Raw genomic sequence first — 27,635 nt, forward strand, 5'->3', positions numbered from 1 at the left:
TCCTTAAGAGAGAGAAATTTATGGTGACATAAAGCGAATGATCTTTATGAACAAGTTGATTTTACATAGTGATATTTGGATCATAGCCTTTAAAGACAGGTTATTGCTGAATACAGGTTATAACTAATACAGATTTTTCTTTATTTTGATTTTGTTACCAGTAATTATTCTTTATATTTATTGCATGATGCGTACAATTTTGATTGCAGATAAAAGAAAACATTAAAACAACCATATTCAAGCGCGCTCTTCTATGGCACAATGCATTACGGTTACACCACTTACTCTAATATCTTCTGGGTCCATGTCAGCCAGGCTTATCTCCCCTACATCGACATCTCCATTTGAGGAGATACCTACATTTAGTTTCAGCGTTTCTGGCGCCATATTGTCAGTGGCTTCAGAAGGAGCGCGATTTCTTATATGATGATCATCCGGTGGCCGATGTGCATATAAAAGCTTCAAAGGAAAAAACTTTTAGTTAGAACCTTGAGGTGTGATAACTCATTCGAAAATGCTTCATGTATTTTGTTATTGGTACACAGAAGAGATAATGTAAACTTATAAGAGACTGTCCACGTAAAAATTAGGCAGATCCTATGATATGGTTCGCAGATGGTAAGCTTAGTCCTACTGAATTTTGATTTTAATGTAACGTTTATAGCATGTGTATGTTAAATAATAAAAATATTTGTTTAATGCGACAATGGAAGGATCGGAATATGATTTTAAGTTCCCTTACATATTTTCACAAAAATGAAAGAGTTATCTCCTGTTTTCAATACATTGCAATGTTTTCTAGTAGTTCACTACATAGGAAAAGGTACGTCAATTCAAGTAATAAATAGAGCTGGGTTAAGACGTGTTATCCCTGTCCCTAATTTCGGTTTGACATAAAACATCCGAATACTTTGAAAGCAATTTTAACTCATGGGTACCAATTTTCGTGATTTTTTTTAGTAAAATTTGAGTTCGTGACATCTTGAATTCGTAAATTTGACAAATGATCATACAAATGAAAGATAAATTACCGTTCGGTGGAAACCAAATTTCGTGGTTTGCAAAATCTACGAAAATAGCAGACATTGATACCCCACGACCAATAATACGTTTACAGTTATGTAACGAAACACTAAAGTGAGTATTGTACTAATAAATCATTAAAATTTTTCAAACATTGTACGACGGTAAGAATGGCGAGTTGGCGGAGAATCATTGCTTAAAAATAAATCACGGAAACTCCATTTTATTATTGTTTTACCGCTGGCTAAACATTTATGTCGTATTATTTTACCCCGAGCAAGAGTGTGATTTATTTAGATTCTAATAGGACAATAGCGATCCGTTTTTTTACATTTTCGTGACCTATTACGGTCACCTAAGACGCGCCATATTTGTCCATATTTGACAGTACACTTTACTTAATTTCATAGAAAGGACATTTTACCAATATATCATATTACCGGAACCATGTGATGAAACATCGAAAACCTGTATAAACTATATCCTTTTGGGCTTTATAATTGGTTTGGTTTAGACAGGTATTTGGTTAATCAAGGCTCAAAATTCATTCAAAGTAAAAAAAACTTAGTAAAGTGACTGGTTAATAGAGGTTTTTGATTTTTCAGGGATTAGTTTAGACAGTTTTCACTGTAGATTCATACGATAAGTTACTTATGTTTGGAATACATACTTTTGGTCCATACACTAGAAGTAAGGTTACTGTTACAGTCATCTGACATCGCACAAAATACATTAAGAATAAATAATCAGGATGCAGATTTAACCAATAGACATGCCTGAAATAGAATATATAAATTATTTGTGAGTATATTGTGTCATTATATTTATATTTAAGAGTACAATGTATATTACCATAGTTTTCTAGTGAAAATTGGGCTTTAAATGAATGACGTCTTTGAGAATAAATATCTTCAGACACAAAGGTTAGTTTTACATTACTATCAAAGAGTTAGATATTGTTAGGAAAAACCAACCCTTGTATTTCATAAATTGTAGAGTCGTGCTATTTTTTTTTTCTTCTGGATTTACCCAATTTTTCATCCTGGAATTTTTTAGCCATGAATCTCCGCCCTGCCTTTTATTTCACATTTGATCCAAGCCTCCCCAGAAAAATCAAATGGTTGTTCCCTAGTGTAGAATGTACCATAATAATGTATCGCATTGTTTTTGTTATAACTAAAAATTCAGTAACACTTTGCTCTGTGCACTAGGTTATGCCAAATTGAAAGAACCAAAACATTACTATAATAATTATCAGCCACAATCAGAATTCGAAATATGCCAAACAACATTAAATATATGATAAATCCATGTGGCCTACGATTATTTTGGTTTGCGAACATTCAAGTTGAGACAAGCTCATTGTTACCAATAAATAATGCAAGACACGCAAACAAATTAATTAAGTAGTGATTTAGATCAAGCATTTGTTGTTGTTGCATCTCTTCGATAGAGAAGTTATTTGTAAAAACTGCTCTACGAAACTGAATTTAACAGACTTCCCGATACTTGTGTGCAATCTATCATTCGGTATGACAGGTCTTTAGATATGGTGGTAGGCAATGGTTTAACCAACACTCTGTTAGTGTTCTACATTCAAAACGACATAACAAAATATCGATCATACAAAATGTGACAATCAGTTTGAAAAGAATACGATGTTTTTTTTAATCAGAACTAATGTACTGACAACTTATAAAACTTTTTTTGAAATGCAAAAAGTATTTGTCTTAATCATTTAAGGAGGTAGACCTATGGTAAAGGACATAACTCATGAAATCAGTGATATGTTTGCATCATACTCAATTTCACCAAAGCCTCTCAATCTTTCGTTTGAAGCAAAAGAAGATGAATCCACGTTAAGTAGATGCTTACATAAGATTGAAGTAAAATGCTGAATACAAACGTTCCAATGATTTTTAAGAGTTATGTCCATTACCCTAAGTCTACTTCCTTAATTCTCACTGTAAGGATACGGAACTGACTAACCAAAAATAAATCGTCCTAAACCACTTAGTTTCTACATACATGTAATATGGTTTTAAATGTTTTTTAATGCTATGCTGCGTTTCCTCGATTCGAAATAAGTTATCCTGTACATATTGCATAAAAACATGAGAGAGGATATCTATAATCCTAGTATTATGGCAGGAAAAACTGGTTGATCATTTTCAAATTTGTCTTAAGTCGATCTGGGGTAGATGCAATTATCAAATCCACGAAACTAGGATGGTTTAACTTAATACGTGATCTGTATAGCGGATACTGAGTTTAAATGATCTAGCTAAACACTTCTAACCTAATATATCCCTCAATCTACCCATTTGAAACATTTCATCCGTACTTCATTTTTTCTAGTTTATAAAAAGCAGAGCCGCTGGTGGCTGACATATTTGTTCTAGAGTTAAAACCCTTTCTTGGAGTCATTTCCCTTTAACATCAGTATCACTTTAAAGCTTGCATAATTCTAGTCATTAAAATGTTCTAGTAACTAAAAACCTTTCAATTTTAATTACCTCCCTTTCCCCATGTCTACTACCTTAAAGCAAGTTATCCTTGCCTTCTTGAAGAAAAAACGAAACTGTAAAATCCTGCGCGAAATTATGCATTTAGAAATTAAAGCATATTTTTCCTTTTTTTAATACAACAATTACTTTAAAGCTCTTTTAGGTTTAATGAGATATATATTGTGAAAGATGTCTATTTTTAGAAACGTGGTACACCCCCCATTTTCACATAAATCTACAAAAAATACTATTTTACGTCTAGGAATATATATCTAATAACGAAACATGATAAATCAACATTTGTATACACGAAAAGAGCCGCCATTTCATCACGTAGAAAAACGACCGTTACTAATAATAGAACAATGCCTGATCAATGTCTTATACATCCATATCTCGAATTGCCACTTATATGTTCTTACCTAGTTACATAAAATACTGTTGAAATTACTGCCTCGTAGCTTATTGCTGCAGATATATAGGTTCCCTCTGAGTAATCCGAGGGTGCTGACCTTATACGGTAACAGAGGTATATACCAAAACATAAAAATAATAATTCAGCTGAAACAGAGAAAAAAATTAACTTTCATTGATAGTTAATAAATACACATAGATTATTTTCTACGGATGAAAATATTTAGATAAGCTGTATATAGCATGTTGAAATCTAAATTTTAAATTAGAGACGAAGAAATATTTTAAACTCTGAATAGGATGAAGAATCGGTTTCTTCTATGAAATATACAGAAACCATGGAAAACGTAAAAATGAAAAAAACCTATCACAGATATAAATCTCAGCCCAGTTATTAAATAGTCACACGCATTTTTAATCACTGACTAGGAATACCACTTATTTGGAAGTAAAACTTCATGTTTAGAGGTTTAAAATAAATAGGGTGAGTTGTTTCATAAGCCTTTTGAAATATCATCTCCAGAAAAATGTCAGATTGGTCATTCACATAATCTAAGTAATAAAGAACGAACTATTTTCCTTGATGCAAGATCCAATGGACTGTTGTTGGGAAATTTGTAATGCTTTATCTATCAATTCATCGCGATAGGTGTTTGTAAAAGTCCTCATATGTTGTGTGTGTGTGAAATCTTAAATTAAGCATTATTTTAAAACATAATGTCTATTTTTAAACGCACATGATACAATATGTTATATAGTAGTATTTCTGTCCATTTCACATTATGTTGATAGCTTCGTCTGACTCATATTTCTGCTTTAACTCGAAAGTAATCTGTCGTGAATAATATGGGGTACGCATTGCCTAAATCAGCGAGCACCGAGAGCTTTACCATACATGTACCGTATGTGCGAGATTCGTAAAAGTAAGACATTACAAAGAGAGGGGTTCGGGGGTCGACCCGGGTGAAAATTTTTGCTTCGCAAGTGCAATATTAATTTTTATTCATATTTTAGCAGCAAGCAAAATCAATATTTCTATTTGAAAATTTGTCTTGTTAATTAATGGGGGAGTTTTTTTTTCAATAAATGAATACTTTCTTCCCCAAAATACCAAACCCATGAGCATACCCCTTTCCCCTCGCTCTCAAAATGGTCAATAACTTTATATCACTTCGCAATACTTTACATTTTTTATCCCTTAAGGGCATCTCTAGCAACATCCATTTCAGTTTTGGCCTGTGAGGTCAATCTGACACTGGAAATATTACAGTTCTCCACGGATGGTGGGAATATTTTACACATATCATGTGACGTAAACAAAATTCAGACGACAGCTGCAAATTCCAAACAAGAAAATGATTGCCTTTCCTATCTTAGAAAAGGAAATGATGAATTTTCTGCGTAAGGTCAGTCACTTTTTGTTACTTCCGGGACATTACTTTTTTTTCCCGTTAGTATATTGGGGAACCTTAAGGGAAATTTAGAAAGAACACGTAATAACGGTAGAGCTCACACCGTTTCGCGGCGCTCGCTATTGTTTTTTTCGAAGGACATCCCAATACGATTTGTGGAAGGATCGCGAATTTAAAAAAACTCAAATGCACATTGATCGAAGAAATCACAAATTGCAAAAAAATGAGTGCAACGAAACTTTCCCAATTTCCAGTATTCGTTTCACTGATTATTCTGAATTTGCTTCTACGACAAATTCAAAAGGAGAAACCTGTCTAAAACGAACACTTTTGGAAGTAGAGATTGGTTCGATTTAGATAAGGGTTTGGTTTACGAAAGTTTAAAATACTTTTTAAGTGATTAAAAGGACTTTAAAAAGTGTATATGGTTCAGACAAGTTTTGATATTTTTCAGAGTTCGGCTAAGATTGGTTTTACTGTATAGTATTGCAAGGTTTAAAATTTTTTCACACCAGATAAAAAAAGTTTATTAAAATAGTTAAGTATTAGTCTCTGCAAGAATCAGGCAGTCGGTGAAACATGTTATGAAAAAAACATCATTTTGATAGTGTAATTTGACTGCACCACCAGAATAAAGGAAAACAGACAAGATTTTTCCATATCATTCCGGATCATTGAGTTACAAATTGAAATGCGCTGAAAATAATCATTTCAAGGGCAAATAACTTTGTCAAAAACATCATTTTTCTAAGATTCTAAAGAAAATTAAAACATTTCTGTGCAACGCCAGTGATGCAAAGGACAAATAATGGTCTTTTCAAATAGAGAACGTATCGTTGGGGCTTTGACATGCATGTTTCTGATTTTCCCATTTTGCCTGATTCTTACAAACACGTGCACTTAATATTTTTCATGGTTCGGATAAGATAGGTTTCACTGTGTAATATTGTAACATATAATACTTACCAACTTCTATAACGTATTCCCACCATCCAGATTTACACACTAAATACTTTAAATTACTATCAGGGGTAACCCCCGTATCTAATATAGTCTTGCCTTCCTTTATATGATCTAAAGTTACAGTCGTCCATACTGACATATAGCCTAAAACTACTATAATAACACAACATAGATATTTCATTAAGTCTTTATCTCGCACATGTACTCTGTGTGCCTTCCTTGACTGAAACTCTCCGAGTAGTCTGAAATGAAACGAAAACAAACGTAAGAATATAAATTTGTCAATCGTCATGTATAGCAGAAACTGTAGCTAAAGTTGATTTAAATTACAATACTAGACCTAAACAGTGCAAGAAATTTTTCAGCCAAAGTTTGTCAGGGGCCTACCTAGGCCTGTTTTAGTTGTATGCAAAATCACGGCGAGGGGTCTTGAGGGGGACGCTCAAGGCCCCCAGTGAGTCCGGCAAGGCAAAGCCCTGAGGGAAACACCTGATTTTTAACGATTTTGGAGCCAGTTTTTCAGAGCCTATACTACGTTCATGGTATGCATTATTTCATCTTTAAAATGTATTTTTATTTTTGTTACTTTTTCCGAAAGTACGTAACTGCGTATTTGCGTATAGGCAGCTACGCTCCTGTTTGTACACAACTTTTACGCTCTAGTAAGCTATATTGAAGCTTAAAATATGCAGTTTTCCTATGAGGAATTTTTTCTAAAAAGTCTTTTAAATATAAATTCATGCTTTTTACCTAGAGTTTAATGTGTTTTCACGAATCATCATGTGATATACGTTAGAAAATAGAAAAAGGGCCAATGAGTAAAAAACGATATTCGTACACTAAGAATTTATACCTGTATACTTTTAACGTTAATGCACCATAAACTACGGCAAATCCCAGCTCTCTAAACCACGGGACTATCAAACATATAGTCGTTGTAGGTTCAAAATATTGAATAATGACCTGAAATAAAAAAAACAAATTAAGAAATGACAGACGGATTGACAGACGGAAGGATAGACATTGCGTTATATTGTGGTTTGAGAATTACCTAAATAAAATTTTAAACTTTTTAGCCTTTTGCAATATACTTGTCATCCTGTGCTGTTCTTATTCCCTCGACTTAACCTTCAAGAAAAAGCATAGTGGATGTCTTGAAATAGGTACTGTCAATCCTACGTTGATCTCGGTTTTACAGGGAATTGTGTTGTTTGCTTTTTTCTGTGTACATTTTTTGTGACCATATGCTAAAGTTAACACTTAAAAAGTTGTGTACAGGTTATTATTTTTCAGCTTTCCCGGTACATTTCTCGAATTTCCTCTTTCGTCTATCTCGGACTTAACTTTTAATGGGCAACTCGGTCGGTGTTTCTAGAAAAGCAAAGGACGCTTACCTACATGATCACCTGGCCCGTGCTCCCATTTTTAGTGGAGTCGGAGTTGCTCATTCACATTTTTTACTGCTTATGTATTATTTTAGTTATTTATGTTCTTTGTTGTGTTTGTCTATTTTCAATATCTGGTCTTTGTCCCTGGATTACATTCTTTTGATTTCCGCTAGAATCTGAGTTCCCTTGATTACTTCTTAGTATCTTCGGCATTTGTTGTGGCGTCTTTTTATAACACAATTTGAAGGCTACGCAGAATGATTTTCGAGAAACGATTACTGAACATCTTACGTTAAATCGGCAAGGAATGAATCTCAGAATTGTGTTTCAACATTCATTATCCTTGATTTTGCGTATAAAATTGACAGTATTTATTTTTGTCTTTTACCGTCTGAGAATAAAATTGAAAATAGCAAAACCAATATTGTCAGTCTGGAGCTTATCTGCGTATCGATAGCATTGCAATTAGTGTAGAAGCAGTGTGCCGTTAAAGCAGGGTTATCTATCTACGTTTGAAAGTCATTGAAGTAGAAAATTGATCAGAACTAATAATAACAGTCATCGATTCTGACCTTGGTAGCTTATCTAACTATGAGAGCAACATTTGAAGGGCACTGAGATACCTAAAATCGACTTGTGTTCGCGAGCTGTCTGTTGTCGCCAATTTCGCAAAAAAAAATATTAGCGTGAATGAGTCGCTTAATAATGTAATACATGTTTCAGAATAAGCTCCACGCAGTGGCAGTCGTTTGTTTCCTCTCTTACTAACCGCTGCAGACAAGCCTTTCGAAATACTTGGACGTTATTCAAATCAAACGTTATTTGACAATCGGATGACGTCACGTAATATCATTCATTTTTGTCCGACTTTGCAAGATTCTTGCATTTTTGGAGAGGGCTCTAACGTCTAGAGTGAATTTCGAACGTCAGACGCTGTTCGGAGCTTGGTTTCAGAGAGTGTAAGTTAGGACAAATTGGACTGGCACGCTAAAACGCTTAAGTCCGTAATTGTAACAAAACAATCACAGTATATAGGCTGTACTAGGCGATGTGACACAAAAAGCCAATACAGCACACAAAACAATAAAGGAAGTCTGCAGGACAATTAGATACATATACAGATAGTGTGCTAAGCTGATGTATTAAATTAATATCAGTCTACAAGCTTTATGTTTACTGAGTTCATAATACTAAGTTAGACTTGTACAAGAGAGTAATTATATAAGCAATTCATAAACGCCAGTATGAAATTATCAAACACTGTCGAGTGCAGCAGCGAGTACTCGTACAACAAACCCTGAAAACATTGGCATATAAAGGGCATTGAGATATGCAGTTGCCACTTATACCTGTTCAATTTGAGTAATCAAAATGCATTGACCGTATATTTATAAGCAAAAAATACGGTCACTGATTGGATATAACTTTCTATTGTGCCAGCATACCGTTCTTTTTGAATAATTAACGCTTGTTTTTGCTTAAAAACACACTTTTCCTTACCCTACCGGTACACCTGGTCCATGCTCCCAGTTTTAGTGGAGTCCGAGGTGCTTATTTACTTTTGTTATTTTGTATGTATGATTTTAGTTACTTTTTGTTCTTTGTTGTGTATGTCTGTTTTCCATGTCTGGTCTTTGTCCCTGGATTACATTCTCTTGATTACTGCTATAACCTTGGTTCCCTTGATCACTCCTTCAAAATGCTCTTGCGTTATACTGTGCACTGACGAGACAAAAACTGTGATATTCGAATTCGGCTCGAACCGTAGAAAATGTCTGAGACAGTCTCTCATGTTCTGGCGGCTCTACGCCTCATATCAATTATATGCTAAGTCGGCGCACTGATATTGTATATAAAAATGGATTAAGATCAGGTTTGTGCAAAATATATACTAATAATTACTATCTGGGCATTAATACAATAATAAAAACATGTGAAACGAAACACGGTTCTTACAAAAGAGATGTTCCACAAGTTAGCCGTAAATATCATTATATAATACTCTTCATGGTAAGAGTATGTAGATACAGAATTTATACAAAAGAGACGTTCCAAAATTATGCTGCAATTACTCTGCGTAGTTAGCATCTAAAGGGTATGAGAACAAATGGTTTGTACAAAAGATGTAACAAAAACCATTATTGAAACCGTTTGCAGCTTAGCCTTTAAACAGCATAAAAATATAGATACAGAGTTTAAAAGAAATAGGTGTGCCAGAAAACGAAAAAATTAAAGTATTAAAGCTTGGATACTTTAAAGCATAATGATTTATTAAAAGGTCTGTAAAAAAATCAATGTGCCACTAAACGAATTAATAAACCTTTGTTTAGCTTCGCCTCGGAAGAGCATACAGAAACGGCTAGGGAAATAGAAAGAGAATGTCCCAAAATGAATGAATTAAAATCTAAGTAATTTCGTCCTTAATGGCTATAAGTATGCACGGTTTGAATAATAAGGATGTGTATTAAATGTCAATACATTTCAAAATATTGCTGAAGTATCTCTTAAGGTCACTTGAATCTAGAGCTGGTAACTAATGATTAGATGCAAAACACAATTATGATAAGAAACTTTCATGGCACTTTAAATCGGTTCACCTTGAATACATTATTGAAAATTATCAATACCACAACCACCTCATCAACTGATTTTTTATGAGATCCGAAGTGTATAGTTTTTACAAATAATGTTTTATCGGTAATTTTTGACATTTTTGTTTGATGTTCACAGATCGATCATGCTTGTCACATCGTACTGGCCCTGATACAGAAAAATAAAATGTCATTTTAAAATCAGGCATGCGTGAAAATTCGTAACGTCACAGTGGGGTTGAATGATGTTGCCTCATCCTGCTCATCCTGACAAAAGAGGTCATTTGAAAGTATTCTTTTGCCAGGTCAAAATTTTGATTTTTGTATTTTTTCACAACAAAAAAAAACGAAAATAAAATGTTGCTTATAAATTACCGAACAGAATACTGGTTTTTGATACTGGCTTTTCACGGGGATCTCAGGCCCGTCCTAACAGGTTCAACCTGAGATACCAGTGACGAAGCCAGAATCATAAACCCTTTGCCTAATATTCTGTATCACTTGTCCATGTAACTCTGGAAAAAACCTCTGTAGGATGTTTAATTTCTAGAATTGAGGTCAATGTAAACAGATGAATTAATATATCAACTATTCTGTACTATAATGATGTCATAAAACTTTGCAGGAAGCTTTACAATGAGGAGGTCGGACTGAAAAACTGATGTAAAAAGGTAATGATAAAACTACTGAACTCATAATTTCTAATCAGGTAGAAGATATTTAATAGTACAAACTGGCAAATTGAGGATAAACCGGAACAAGAGGCTCCAAAGAGCCTGAACCGCTCACCTGGTTAATTTTTTGCCTTTCAAGGGTAATAACTCTAACAAGTTGTCCGACAATTCTGACTCCATGACGACTTTGGTAGAACTTATCATAACGATCGTTTCATCAACAGAAAGTTTCATTCTAACTATTATAGTTTTGAAGATATTGGCGGATAATACAGTTTTTTTTACTTTCAATGACAATAACTCTTACAAGGACTCGTCTGACAACTTGTTCCTTGGAGACTTTTTAGGCCTTATAATAAGGATCATTTCAGCAATTGAAAAATATTAGCTAACCCTAACGATTTTGGAGATATATGCAAAAATCTGTTCTCTGACCCTATGTTCTATTTTTAGTGACGGCAGCCATGTTTTTTTTAACCGACCAAAAATCAAAACGGTCATTTTGTAATGGAATCCCAAAAAAACAAAATACCAACTTTCATTGAATTCTGGAGAGCAGTTTCTGAGAAGAAGATTTTTGAAAGTAATAACATCAAAAACAGCAAAAATCGTCCAAAAAAGGGCAATGACTCCAACATGGGTCAACAGATTTTCACCAAAATTTGACCACAGATAGATCTTATCATGCTAAATACTTTTACCTATGTCAGAATTTGGCTAAATCAAAAGGTTTTGGAGATATATGCAAAAATCTGCTCTCTGACCCCTATGTTCTATTTTTAGTAACGGCGGCCATGTTTTTAACCGATCAAAAATCCAAACAGTCATTTTGTGCAGGATTATCTAAGAAACAATTCTAATAAGTTTCGTACAAATCTATTGAGTATTTTCAGAGGAGAAGATGTTTGAAGAAATTGTTGACGACGACGGACGCCAAGTGATGGCAATAGCTCATATCGCCTACCCCTAGGAGAGCTAGAAATGCAATAAACCACTATACTCCTGATTTGGTGCAGGTATTTCAAAGTGAATTAAACCAGGTACAAACCTATATATATAACATCCTATGTATAAATACCTTGATGGGATATTTAGAACAAAGTGAGAGAAAGTTGCAACTCATTAGAACAATGCTTATATTGAACGCTTACTTTTTTGGGAAACCAATGAAGCCATATAAATTGCTTTGTTTTTGAAGAATTGGAAACGTCAGTCGTAAGATTTGGTGGTTCCAAATTAAGTAAGTGATCGATGCGTCAGTAACTTAAGGAATTCTGATTTTGTGCATTAAAACAATTAAAAAAGATTCCAATTGAAAAGGGATAATCTCATTCATAAAATATCGTAGATTTTGTAAACAATATCGCAAATTCAGGAAGTGGAAATATACATCATTAATGCATCATTGCAATCTATGCAACTTAGTTCTTATGCATCTAAAATCAGCATCATAGAATGATGATCAAAATCAAATCGGGATTTGGTTGTTTATTGGGCAGAGTAAAAGGATAGTGGTTGTTTATTGGGCAGAGTAAAATGATAGTTGTTGTTTATTGGGCAGAGTAAAAGGATAGTGGTTGTTTATGAGGCAGAGTAAAAGGATGGTATTCAGTGATTGAATTTTCGTGAAAAGTCATGCAAGTCGATCTTTTTGTAAATTTTCATGTAAAGTAAATTGAACCTTGAAATCATATGTTAATCATATGTATATAAATATTATCTTTAGTTCATCTAATTTTACAAAACAAATCAATCATTAGGAAAGAAATCAGTGGTCCCTTTCACAAAAAATCGTAAAGAGTAAATTTAGTCGTAAGTTATGATGTCATAGTAAATAAATGTATTGTGACGTCATACCTTAGACTAATTTTACTCTTACGAATTTTTGAGAAAAGGACCAAAACCTATACTTACTGTAGCATAAAGAAAAACTGCACCAATTAAAATAATCTCTAGTAACACCCACATTCCGCTGACCATTACCTACAAACAAATGATATGAATTTTACACCTGTGTATTGTGTTGTGCATATGACATTTTGATAGGTTTTATTAGGAGTAAAAGTTAAATACCACAAAATATCAAGTCAAGTTATATCATTTTAACTTCATATCAATTGTATCTCGGCGAGTTTGTTATGATGTTGAAATAAGTTGTAATATTTAACTTCCAAGAGTTGTGAAACCTTGTTCTCTTTTATTCATTTGCAATCTTTGGTTGGTTGACATTCGGCATCTGTCATGGTGAAAATTCTATCGATCGTCCGACCATGACGTCGCCAGTTGTAATAGAAAAACAACATAAGAAACGTCACAGAGTTACTTTTGACCATACATGTTTAGTAAATAATGCGACACAATCACAAAATAACCAATCGCAACGACAATTTGTCATATCACTTGTACGTGTTGTATCATCAATGATGTAATATTGCAAATATCTAGTTGTTAAAGACGTAGATAAGACGACCAAATAATAATTGAGAAACCACAAAAAACAACGAAATGTAAGCTTGCAATATCATATGGTTATTACACGAACATTTGGAAATATGGTCCCGAGTAAAATTGAATAACGCACCAACTTGCTAGTTAAACATATATTCTACGTGGATAATATTTCTCAATACTCGTGCAATAACTCTTTTATTGTATACCAAATACAACAAACTTATTTAAAATGTGTTTTATAGTTGACGACGTCATGCTTATGACGTTATGTTGCAATGCAATTTGGTTATATACAGCACGCTAGTTAAACATTGTTTTATATGGGAATAACACATAGCTATACAATAAATTGTCATATTGCACTAGCAGAGGTATGGTTTAACGTCACAGATAACATTTAAGCAATAAAAACAGCTTTAAAAGTTTTACTATGTACTTAAAGGATTGTTGCACAAATACTAATATTATCCGTTGAAATATCGGTTTTGCACTCAAAAGTTTTTGCAATATACAATACAACACAGCGCAGCTTACAACAATCCGTTAAGTCTGTTTTCAGCATATTCCTTGACGCGATACATAACGCAACCTATTCTCCTTTGTTTTCAAATTGACCTCAGTTTTGTATTTTTCTATAATTCATTTATTCATCTTTCTTTATGTTTTGTTTACTTTGTATGACATATGACAAATTTAAGGATAAGAGGTGCTGTTACCTTGTGTAGATAAAAAGGAAAAAATATTAGCCACTAACTCAACGAAGTTAACTTCAGACCGTAGAAGCACTGAGAGACCGCTTCGTTTTGTTTTGTTACATTCCATTTTTTTTTTCTTTCTTTCTTTTTTTTATGTAGTTTCACTACTTACTTTCGTCTTTCTGAGCCTCAGAATTGCTACTCCTATCACTAGTGTAACAGTAATACAAAAACTTTGTATCCCAAGTGGTATACCGCGTAGTAATATATTGTACTCAGCCATGCATGGCGTCTTGTCCTCACAGACTTCACACCCAGGTAAACAAGGAAGACACTGAAATTCACTATTATTAAATGAGGACTTGTTTAAATAATCATCCAAAAAAGAATTTTCCATTGTTATTCCAGAAAAATATTTGTTTGTGGCATTAGGAACCGGAAAATAGTACCCTTCCCGGCATACACAGTTATAACTTCCGCTTTTTAAACCTCCTCCTGGAATATGTTGGCACTGAAAACAAAATAAAAATGCGTTGATGTGACTACCATCGATCATGTACACATGTTATGCAATGGTAAATGCATAGGAAGTTCAAAAAATTATAAATAATACATAGGTTAATACAATGTTATCAAGAAAAAATTTCTCAAAAACGTGTTAGTTAATTGTCAATAACGACATCACAACATGATATAAAGTAATTGCGTTTATAAAAATTAAGTAACTTTGAGGGTTTCGTTTTATACATATCTGTGTGTATACATGATATTTTTCCCACATTTTTTGTGATAGTGTTCATATGGTTTTGTCTTGCCAGTTCTGTTTTGTCAACCCGATTTCTCATGAAAAAAAAATAAAAAATTACCTTCGCCATACATTTGTTGTCGGGGCCTTTCAGGGCTTCCTTGAAGGCGTTTTTACACTTACCGAAGACCTTTTGGTGGCCTCTGTAAGTATTTACTATTATGCCATGTAGGGGTTAATCTATCACTATATATACCATGCATATACGAAGCACTTTAATTTTATGTAAAACATATCATCTAAAGATGTTTGTATTACTATTATATACTTACCTGAGTAGTTTCTGTATAACATTTATGTGACCTGGAGAACATTGAATTGTCCTGAGCACACTGGTTTATGTCTGTCTTATTTAAGTCGATGTCAACCATGACAGCACCTCTGAAAATGTAATCAAGACACACGTGAAACCCTAATCAAACTAGGAATTAAACTCATTAAATAGTTGCTTGGGTGTTGTTGTTGTTTTTTTTTTTTTTTTTTGTTTTTTTTTTTTTTTTTTGTTTTTTGTTTTTTTTGTTTTGTGCATTCAAATTTTCTATGTTAACTTTTTCTCTTTTCTCTATAATTTCTAAACAATTCATGTAACAGCCACCAAGGTCACTCTAAAGTTTTTGTTATTGTGTGGAACCTTGTAACTTCATTTTAAAAACTTGTGCTCAATACATTAACTGAAAATAATTCAGTTTGAATTGTACCAAGCTTTCTGATTGGTTGTTCTCATTGTTCAAACTATGTTATTTTGTATAACCCGATTTGGTACTATGACGTCATTAATGTTGATTGCTCCGCATTCCAAACGAAATAACGTTTTGATTACGAATCAATTCTTAATATCTGGTCTATCACAAATTAAATTCAAATGTTAAGTAATGTTTATATTTTGGTGCCTGTTATATTTAATAACCTAGTTTGGGAAAGTTGTAAATTTTTGCCACTTTCATAAACCGCTTCAAGTTTTGTAAGTGTAAACTGCCCCAATCCAGGTTATTTCGTATAAGCTGTTCACAAAATCGGAAACATTTCCTTTATCAGGAAAATATATATTTCTGATCCCATTTTAGCCCTTAATTCCTAAACAACTGGGACAAACAATGCAATTTGTAGTTTTCAATCCCCAGCATCTTTTTTTCTGTTGGTACCCAACCCCCAATTTAATTTTATTCCTGGATCCGTCCTTGTGGAAGTGGAGAAGATTTGTTGACGTATTCATAGTAACTAATATCTATTATAGATTGTTGGCGAGTTCTAAATTATATATTACAACATTTTCCTTTTTAAATTATTTTTTACATTTTACATTGAATATAGCATGAAGTCTACATGTTATTTTCACAACACTCAAAATCGATTTAAATGGAAAGTGGATTATCAATTTTCACTTAATTTTTTAAAGATTCAAAAGTTTCTTGCTACAGTTTAAAGTAAAACTTAGTGCTTTGTGTGTTTTTTAAACAAATATATAATTTGCATGTATATCCGACAGTTAGACTATAATATTTGGGACATTTGATCATTTTAAATTGATAACTATACATTTTGTATTCAGATCACAAATGATTATATTTACAAAGGAGACGTCGTGTCCAAAACGCTATGACGTAATTGTTCCCAAAGCAACGTAATATTGAAGCTACAAAATCGATTGCGGAGTTCATTCATAAAAAAAAAACAAATCTACTACATTAAATGTAGTGGGTGGCAGTAAAGCTATTAAATATCGTAGATTTGTGATAAATCTGACAATTTGAGTGATTGGATGTAGGAAAGTAATTGTTGATTGCAAGGCCTTTTAGATTATGCAATTACCAAGGTATTTTGAGGATGTTTATGCAATAAGGGAACATTCATTTAAGTTTAATTGGGATGAAATAATAGACAAGATCAAAATTCATCTGAACAAAGTAGAATAATTGGGCATTATATAATAATTTGCATCGCAGGGCACATATTCGATCGATCGCAGAGGTTGTAAACTGAACAGTTGGGAGGGGAGATGTATGGACACAACCTTAAATTTGATACAGTTTTTAATTAATATATTGATGTTTCTGAAGAAAACCGCTAACTTTTCAAAATCCAGTAAGATAAGATTTAAGCAATTCATATAAAAATTGAAGTAGTCACCGCACTTTAAAAAATTGCAGTTAGACACAAAAAACAAAACAATCAAATTCTGTCTGATACCAATAAAGGAATGGCTTGATTGATTGATTGGCTTGAGACAATATTATCCTTAAATTTTAAGAAAAGGGATAAAAGTTACTAAATGTATGTATTTAAACTTTACTATGTGATCCATGCAATGCATTGTTTGGAAACAAGTGAAAGCTTGGTTTTGTCCCTTTAAGCAAATATGGACAACAACCAAGTCAAAAACCGGAATAATAAACAACAAACAAGAAACCGAATTTGAAAACTCTATGATAAATTCAGAGCCAATCTCTTCCGCAAACGTTAACTGCTTTAAGATATATTACGTATTACTCCTGTAACCTGAGAGCATGGTTTGACTCCCAAAATTATACGGCGCCACCGAGGATCGAACCCTAGACCGCTCGGTGACAAGCCAGCGACAAACCGATTCGGCTTAAGAATCAATCCTTTAGCCAAGGCAATTAACTGGCTATTTAAATCTCACTATACTCGGCGTCACATAAATAAGGTACTGTTAAAATTTGAATAAAAATATTTTCTACGACTTTATTGACACCTACCGTCGTTTAAATTGTCTTAAATGACTTGCTCATTCGTTTAATCAAACGGCTTCTCCCTAAACATTGAATCGTTAAATTCCGGTCAGATTTTAATTCTCGGTCCCAATATTTACATTGTCAAAAGTCGGCCATGTTTACAGTGATCGGGTTGCTAGGAGATGTTGTTTAAGTTTAAATGGTTTGTCCAAAAACCGAAGAACCCAGAATGCATTTCGGCGCTAATTCGGAAATCTCTGATTTATTCTACGTGAACATCGTACAACACCGAGGAGTTGATCAAGCAGACGACTGTCACCGGAGTTCGACGGGAACTTACGAACTTCGTTTATAAACAAATCGTCCCGTAGAAACCAACATGGCGGATATTAGTATAGGATTTTCCCGTAAGGATTTGTTACGCACGATTTCAGCCAATAATCGACTCGTTGGAACTATCACGTCATGCATATATGCGAACTATCTTCAGATTAAATAAAAGAGAGACAACTCTAGCAGTAAGTCCCGACAGTTTAAAAAATATAGCTTCAAATCGAAAATGTGCTGTATGTGACGTCGAGTATAGTTGATCGTAAGTAATGACAATCTAAAATAGCATTGTGATGTCATCATTTACGATCAATTTCACACTTACGATTTTTTGTGAATTCGAAGCCAGAGCATTAGTTAACGGATTAAGCGTTAGGTAAAAACAACAAACTGCTCCTGTCACGTGCCAGTGGAACAAGAGAAGAAAATATAAATCTAGACAGGTAGAACTGGTACGCACACACAAGAATCAAGGGAACCAGATTCTAGCGGAAACCAAAAGAATGTTATCCAAGGACAAAAATAGGCATGAATAACAGGCACACAACAGAGCTCATAAAATAATTACAATAATACATACAAAGCAACAAAAGTAAATGAGCAACTCGGTCTACACTAAAAAATTGGGGGCATGAACAAGGCATATCGATAAGGTAAGCGTCCTCTGTGTGTATGTTTTGTTTTGTTTTTTTTTTCTAGGGACACCTGCCGAGCTACTCATAAAAAAGTCAAGTCCGGGTTGACAAACGAGCAAAGGAAAATTGTCAAAGTAAACAAATTCTCTAATAAATAATAAAATGAAATATGATAACTTCATACCGCAATATAGATGGAAAGTCATGACAAATATACTCTAAAGACTTGCCGTCAGTATAAAACTAAGGCACATATTCATTTTAAAAGGTCATCAGTACTTTACTAAATATCTACTCAAAATATTTAAATAAAAACTACTTCATTTTAGCATATAAAAGTATCAAAATAATATCAAATATGATAAATTGATATGAGTTAAGTAGCATGCATTGATATCAAGAAAACTTTTGTCCGGAGTTCTCTTAGAAGTAAATATTTGGAGGGTTATATATATCGATATGCTATGCACGTGTTTCAAGGAGTAATATCTAATCAGCAGCCAACATTAAATCGTAAATGTAGAATGAACTAAATCCAAAATTTAAATGTGTACAAGAAATACTAAAAAACAAATCTATCGAAATAGAAAGCGAAATCTATAGGTTCTACCATGTGCAATACACGGAATGAAGCCTCGGTGTTTTTATAGATTGTAAGTCCTTCTTCATTTAGTTTTGATCTAGTTCGTAGAGCAGTAAAATTTAAACCTTAATTTGTAAATTTGAACATTGTAACAGTGATTTAATTGCATAGATATTCATAAATTTTACTTAGATATTTTGCTGACACTTATCAAGATAATAATCCCAAAAATAAATTCATCCAAGCTAAATTATGGTGTAATAAAACCCTTCGAAAAAAATTCAGAAGATCAATGCACTTTTATTTCTTAAGTTGTTATGTGGAAAACAAAAACAGATGTTTTAGCCTTTTTGGCCTTGTTTTCCATAAAAGCAAAAACCAAGCCAAGTCTGTCTTTTATTAGATGGATCAAGGTTGTTCAATGTAATAAAGATTCCAGTTATTGTACGAAAACCATAAAAATTGTTTTCGTTTTTGCCCCCTTTTTTTTAAATCGTTTGGAGAAGCACTAGATTTTCATAACGGCCCATTCATTTTCTTACGTAATTTTACAGAAACCAGCAATACTTTCCTTATTATCACTTACTTATTAACCATTCAGATCCGTTTAAGATGCTCTGGATGAAACACATTATACGGGTAACCTTTTTTTTCAAAATATGAAAAACTAAATGCCTTTAATTAATTTTGCAAAATACAAACTTGTATGATCTACCTTGATACAATATTGCGGGGATATTTTATTGCATACCTCACATGCAGTAAAATTTTTAGATGTGATTCTTAGTCTTAGATTGAACACTCCAAATTCAGTTAGTATCAAAGGTTTAGCTTTTACATGGTCATAATTCGGAACATTTCTTAACGATAAAAGTCATAGATAATGAACAACATTCAGCTTTGACTCGCAAAAACCATCAATACCAGTAAAAACCACAAAAAAATCTTTAAGATTTCTCATCTCGTCAGAAAAACCATAATTTTCACCAATCTTCTATTATGTCGCCAATGACACACGGCATAGCAGAGTTATGGTATTGATTACTTGTGTAATGTTCTGGGAAAATGTATTTGATTCCAAGCTCCTTTTTTTCATGGTATAGTCTAAAACATGGCCATGTCTCATTAGCCTGTTCTGGTATGGCCTGGCTTTTATATTGGCTGAACTGAAACAAATTCTTTATAGTGTCAAGTTTCCAAACACATTTCTATAAAACGGCATAAAAATAAAATTAAAATCCTTTTTTTCTGTTTAAGATTTTATTTCTTTTAAAAACGCGAACTGGAAAAAAAGGTAAAACCAAAATATGTTTCAACTAAACCAGGCTATCGAAATAAAAAGGCCAGGCCAATCCTACGCATTAGCATTTCTAGCCAAATCCAGGACAGGCCAGGTCAAACCAAAATGGAGGGCAGACCATAATTAAGGCTAGGCCAGTCAAGTCATTTTTAGAGTATGCCCTTTTCCATAGACGATTGAATGTAAACTTGTCCTGAAATCGGATCAATACTTTGACTGATTTCCGGAAGTTTTTTTAAGTACCAGACTATAGCATGCATAGCGGGCATAGTTGCATTAAACGTTTACACTTAAACAACTGTGTCGTTTAAACTTGAAATAGACAATCGAACTGGATAAAGAAATGTATCTTATTGTTTACAAGATTTTAACATGATAGATGAAGCATTCAATACACCATAGCAATTGTCTGGCTTGTTTGTTTCATGCTCTGGTTATTGTTCCATATTCTACACTGCTTGCTCTGTTTTGTTTGGGGTTTTAATTTTAGGGAGACGAGTTCTGATATTTTTTTCGCCCTGAAAAAATAATTTCTGTATAATACACTTCTTTTCATATTTTAAAGGGGAAACGCCTATTTTGGTTTCGTGCATTACAAAAGTAAAGGGAAATCAAGTGACCGTGGATTCGAATCATAATACAAGAATAGCGACTATAGACAAGACAACAAAAGAAACAGGGAACTTGGTTCACCGGTTGCTCGTTACACTGAGACTTCATTCATTGTATTGCACATGGTAGAATATCTTGGTGATGGATTTGGCTTTCTATTACTTTTTTAATACTTCTTGTATATAGTTATTTTTATAACTATGTTGAAAAATTGGGGCATAAAATATACACTGTCGTCGGTGAAGATTGACATGGCTGTATTTGGATTGCAATTCAGCGTTTGGAATAAATGTTATGTAAGGTAACATCCCGTTGTGATGTACTACAAATAAGAAGGCAACATACACCATAAAAACTTCACTTTCATTTCAATCGACTTCTTACAGTTATTTGTTTTTAGTTCTTTCTATGTATTTGATTCTAATCTGTTAATGACCGAGGGGAAACATTTAGAAACACGTGTATAGCATACTTAAATCTGAATATTCATATTTGTATATTTTTGTACTGTTAAATGTAATATATTATACAAAATACACCTGCAAGCATGGTAATTCATAATAAAAATCAACCTCGACAATAATTTGTATCATTTTTTATAGAAATCATTAAGTTAACAGAAGTGTTACATGAGAGAGTAATCAAGGGAACCAAGATTCTAGCGGAAATCAAAATGTATTACAGAATCCTGATATTAATAACAGTGCATATAAATGGAAATATATACTAGTATATATATAAAAACAACAGCAAAATGTTTTTACTTGAAATATAATTTTATGATGGCATAAAAACACTAGGAACCATTATATAACTGAACTTTAATCCATAAGAGGGCACAATCCCTGGCAGTCGTGGTAAGCGTACTGATTTTCGCAGCTGCGTTTTTTTGTTTTTTTGTTTTTTTTTTTGCGTGGATTCTTTCGAGTGAAATTATTTGCGGGTATCACATTTCGCGTTTCAAGACATTAGCGTTATTTAGTGTTTTAAAACAATCTCGAAGGACTATTTTCGCGCTTCTATGTCTAGTGCAATAACGACGAAATTAGTATGTTTACAGAACTTTATTGTTAGATATGATTTTTTACCATTGGTGAAATTTCGTTGAATGTCTATACTTTCGTATTTTGTTTATTTACTCGATCATCAAAATTTCGCATAGAATGCCTTGATCAAACCACGACAATCACTACATTTGTTACACAATGATCAAGATTTTATAGATAAACATAGAGCTAACAAGTACATTTTAGTTAAGGTTGTCCTATCTCAAAACAAATATAACCGTTCAAATTGTTTTCCCGATGCTTACCCTACCGAAGCACCTGGTCTATGCTCCCAGTTTTTAATGGAGTTGCTCATTTAATTTTGTGACTTTGAATGTATTATTTTGGTCATTTTATGTTCTTTGTTGGGTCTATTTTACATGTCTGGTATTTGTCCCTAGATTACATTCTTTTGATATTCGCGGGAATCTTGGTTCCCTTGATTACTCCTTCAGATTTTTAGGATAGCTAAAACTGTTTGATAAGGTTTGTAAGGGGGAACAAATGTGTACTTGCCTTATGGTTCCTGATATTTAGGTTTGAAGAAATTTTAAATAGTTTGGAAAGCTGTTGAAGTTTGAACAAGCTGTAAAAGGGTTATCATACTGTTTTATTTATTTAAAAAAGTTATTGTTTGTCGGAATTTAAAATAGTAAAAATTACTATGAGGGGAATTCTCCATGTTGTCGTCTTTTAAGATAGTTGAAATAAGGAAACTAAAAAAATTGCTCATTATTGTCGCTGCTTCAGATAACTTTTAAAATCTGTCAAATTGTAAGAAAGTTAGCATAGCTGTTTCTGTTTGCAACAGCTGTACAAAAGTTTCTTTCTTGTACTGTTTCAAATAGTTAAATATGCTTATTGAAGTTTCAGAAAGGTTAAAAGGTGGTTTACGTGCACAGAAGCTGCAGAAAAGTGTTTTAATGCTTGACATCGTTTTGGATTGTTGTTCTAATTTTCTGATATTGTGTTAGATGTTTATGTTTATCGGTGATAGGGTATGTAAGTCTCGTCATGTGAACCCGTGATTTCCCGAGAATGGGTCCTAGTCTACTATTCAATAGCATGTAGATTTGTCATTTACAGAGCATTTGTATTTAGTTAAGGACAAAACATCTTTTTGTGTAAAGAATACCGATAACAAATGACAAATATCTATCTCTACATGATAAAGGTATCAAGATAAAGCATAAAATAGAAGATTTTGCAATGTTATACACTGTTTCCAGTAACCGGAAGTAAACAATAAAATGCAAATTGGTATTCGGTTTTCAATAAGTTCTACATCCGAAATTCCGGTAAGGAAAATGAAACTAGAACGAGACTTGCATACCCTATTAGGAACAGAGACTTGAGGTAGTTACGTTTGTTGGTCATGTTTTTAGGAAATGGAGAAAAGTGTTTACATCTTTGTGTCTCTATAACGTTTAATTTTTGGTTGTTAGTCGAAGTTTGAGATAGTAACGTTTGCTGTCCAATTGTTTCTTAAGAAATTGATAAAGGTATTTACATCTTTGTGTCTCTTTAAGGTTTATATATTGTTTAGTTAGTCGAAGTTTGAGATGGTTACGTCTGCTATTCATTTTTTTTTTTTTTTTTTTTGGAAAAAGAGACAAGTATTTACACCCTTGTGTCCTTTTGAAAGTTAAATTTTTGTTATGTAAAAATACCAATCATATACATTGCAAATTTCGATACGCTGTACATGTGTTTCAAGGAGTTACCTCTCATCAACAGCATTAGGATCAACAATTTTGCAATCTTGTGTCATGATTAATTACCACGCTGACGTCACTTCCGTCAACATTCGAGAAATTTAATAAAGTCTGCTACACACAACTTTGGATGACAATGGGTGAGAAGGTTGTTTGTTTTTTTAAACAGGGCAAGAAAGGACCCAGCTTTAAATGACATGCGTTAAAATGTATAATTTAAAATGAAGAAAAATGCTTTTGTTTGGGTGGCTAAGAATAGTGATAAATCGTTTGATAAAGAAGAATGATCTGAAGACTAATCGTTTAAAATTTAAAAGCGGTCTGTTTCGTGCAATTAGTTTACACAAATTAACAAAACCAATTAGTGCATTTTAACACTAATTGGTTGTCTTTTACTTGTGTTGTTTGCCTCGTAAACACATTATGATCTTTCCCTGCGTACAGTGTAATATATAATGGAACATATCAACATATGTCTAAACTTTGAAGAATAATACAAAAACATTGTTTATTCAGATCAGTGCGATTTATCCTGGTTCCCGGGACTACGTTCCAGGTATTAGCTACTATCAATACACTCTCACGATATATATTTGTATATGTGTAACATACTGAATATTGCGATCGAGAACCAGTCTAAGTGCGATTTTACTCTGCAATCGATAATACGTTTGAGGAAGTTCATACAACATGACTGGATTTTTTTTTTTTTTGTATGTAAACATGGATATAATGTGTACAGCCAACAAAATGCTCACCTTAAGAAAAAATGTGATAAATCTACAAGCCCTGCAATTTACAGTGAAACATTGAGAAATAAATGCACCAAACGACGCAACTCGTAGAGGTCAAATATTGAAAAATTGGGGCATAAAATGTACACTCATTGGTGAAGCTTGACAGAGCTGTATTTGGATTGCAATTCAACGTTTGGAATATAAAAATATTTGACAAGAACCAATGCGGTCACTTTTGTCTGTAATTCCTGGACGATTTCAATGTGTCAGAACCATTTGTTCATCCCAGTCCTCATTTGGCAAATACACAATTCTGTAACAGAGGAGACAGTCTATAATCAGTATAAAGCCCGGAACACGATGGATTTTGTCGAAAACTTTAACTGGAAGACGAGCGATGAAGTTCAGTCCTCATATTTCAATAAATGTTATGTAAGATAACATCCCGTTGTGATGTATTACAAATAAGACGGCAACATACACCATAAAACTTCACTTTCATTTCAATCGACTTACGACTTAACCCACAATGCAATGTTCGTTTTGTATCTGTAATAATCATGATCACAAGGCTAGCCTAGCTACTCTTACCAGAACGACAGACTCTGTCACTTGCTGTATTCGGTCTATTTTCTCAATATAGGGATAAACCTATATTTTCTGTGATACAGAAACATTTAACACATTTTGATATGAGATGTACATGGGATTATTTTGAAGCAGGACATGCATACCATGGCAAAGGTCCATGTGACAGTATTGAAGGCACCGTTAAGAGAAGTGCAGATCTTACAGTTAAACAAATAGGGAAAGTTTTCGAAACGCCGATGATTTTAATAGTGGGCGGTAGAAGTAGTTTGGCCATTACATTTTAATTCAATTCGAAGGAAGACATTAGCCGTGACAGCATTATTCTGAATGACAATATAGCAAAATCTTGTAAACAAGTGAAAGGAACGTTTGCAGCTTCATTCAGTCCGACCGGACGAAGCTTCTACTTAGTTTATCAGACTGTGATGACTGCATTGACGGACAGTAAGATCACTGTGAATTATGGAAGAAAGTTAGTTAACTGTATATGTATATATTGTTTAAGATGAACAGTAACTCGATACATGTCTTTTATGTGTCCCAATTTATTTTGGATGCATGGATTTCATGTATCTTTCATGCTGCAACCATTGCATTATGCGAATATATGAATGAAAAGCGCTTTTCCGATTGTTTTGTTTTGTTTTTGTTTTTGTTTTTGTTTTTGTTTTTGTTTTTTTTTGTTTTTTTTTTTTGTTTTTTTTTTTTTTGTTTTGTTTTGTTTTGTTTTGTTTGTTTGGTTTTTTTTTTTGTTTTTTTTTGTTTTTTTGTTTTTTAATTGTTTTTGTTTCTTTTGATATGACTGCTCCATTTGCTGCGAAAAACGTAACGTCGTTGGTGCTGTTCTTAAAAAATGTATATATTTTATTTTCATTCAGTGATTCGGTACGTGTAAGCATGCTCATTTTTCGTCGAATCAGAGTTCAACCAAAGTTGAAAAAATTAGTTATTTTCTTATTCAATTTACTACTTTTTTCCATTTTAACCAAAATTTCAGATTTTTCGTGGCAGTTTACTGGAGGCGCAATTTTTCATACAAATTGGCAATCGGGTTTTTTTTATTGTATTTCAGTTAACCTGAATGGTGAGGTAAACCTTAACTTCATAAAACGTTCCGCTGGGCAGCTTGATACGACCTATAATTTATTTACAGTAAGACAATATATATATTAGCCGGAACTGTGTTAAAGGTTTTAAAACAAAATATTTAAAAAAAAAAGAATGTATTTTGCTTGTAATGGAATTTTAGGACGTTTTTGTTCCTAATAATATGATGGTTTAGTTTATAAACGGTTTAAACAATACGTGCCTTTTGTGGTATGGATTCTTCATGTGTATCTATCTACTACTACTCTACTAATAAATCATTGCATGAATAACGAGGCTACGATCAACGATTACGGAGATACAGTTGATTTTAAAAATCGCTTAAAAGAGTCCCAACTATATTTTTTATTTTATTTCATTATATTACTTTTTATTGGGGGGAAGGGGTTTCTTACATTACATGTCGGACATTATCAATCCTTCATCATGCTTCTCGGCGTCATCTTGGAGTGTCGAATGCCTTTCGAAACTAAATGTTCCACCAGAAAGTAAAGATTCTCATATAATACTACCAGATACGCATTTGAATTTGTACATATCAGAGTGCATGTGCATAATTTTGCTTCTAAAATATATTTTACAAGGAAGAAGTCCACACAAAATCCGGATAAATTGTAAGGTATTGTACGCGTCTGACGTTCAGAATTCACTCTAGACGCTGCAGCCATCCCTCTAAAAAATGCATGAATCTTGCAAAGTCGATAAAAACTTGATTTTACGCGACGTTATCCGATTGTCAAATGACGTTTTATTTGAAAAGTGTCCCAGAATTTCGGAAGGCCTGTCTCCAGCGGTAGGTAAGAGATGAAACGAATGTCTGCAGCAGCGTGGAGCTTGACACGTGAAGAGTTCAGTACAAATGTTATGTTTTGGTCAAAACGCTTCATCAAACTTGTCAAAGAGTAATCAAGAGAACAAAAGCTATAACGGTAATCAAAAGAATGTGATCCAGGGACAAGGACCAGACATGGAAAACAGACATACACAACAAAGAAATAAAGTAACTAAAATCATATATACAAAATAACGAAAGCAAATGAGCAACTCGGACTCCACTAAAAACTAGGAGCATGGACCAGATGCACCGGTCGGGTAAGCGTCCTCTAGAAATACCCGCCGAGTTGCTCATAAAAAGTCAAGTCCGGGGTAGACAAACGAGGAAAGGAAAACTGAGACCCGTTGAATAAATCAGTTTTCATGGTGCAGATGGATACACCATAACGATCCACGAGCTTATGAGAATGCAATGTAAATTGCTTACACAATCAAGCACAGCTTTCCTAAGTAAAATTACGGTGAAGCCTGTACAAAAGAAAGCTTTCAAACATAAAATGCAGTGTAAAAAAACACGTTGTTATGTGGT

The 27,635-nt window shown here is 33.3% G+C and overlaps 1 protein-coding gene across 1 annotated transcript in view; it reads right to left on the bottom strand.

Moving 5' to 3' along the window:
• Positions 1 to 27,635, bottom strand: part of LOC148599758 (metabotropic glycine receptor-like) — a 38,602-nt gene that overhangs the window by 3,890 nt on the left and 7,077 nt on the right. Inside the window, exons 2-9 of the mRNA XM_088557409.1 lie at positions 15,196 to 15,304; positions 14,291 to 14,629; positions 12,887 to 12,955; positions 7,173 to 7,282; positions 6,323 to 6,561; positions 3,953 to 4,091; positions 1,694 to 1,799; positions 286 to 459 (exon numbers count right to left, since the gene is read on the bottom strand). Of these exons, the coding sequence (XP_088413535.1) occupies positions 286 to 459; positions 1,694 to 1,799; positions 3,953 to 4,091; positions 6,323 to 6,561; positions 7,173 to 7,282; positions 12,887 to 12,955; positions 14,291 to 14,629; positions 15,196 to 15,304 (1,285 nt within the window). The remainder of the gene's footprint in view (positions 1 to 285; positions 460 to 1,693; positions 1,800 to 3,952; positions 4,092 to 6,322; positions 6,562 to 7,172; positions 7,283 to 12,886; positions 12,956 to 14,290; positions 14,630 to 15,195; positions 15,305 to 27,635) is intronic.

Source organism: Perna viridis, chromosome 13 (genome assembly GCF_037379345.1).
Source record: "Perna viridis isolate PV_CMFRI_1.1 ecotype Kerala chromosome 13, ASM3737934v1, whole genome shotgun sequence".
NCBI classification, from domain to species: domain Eukaryota; kingdom Metazoa; phylum Mollusca; class Bivalvia; order Mytilida; family Mytilidae; genus Perna; species Perna viridis.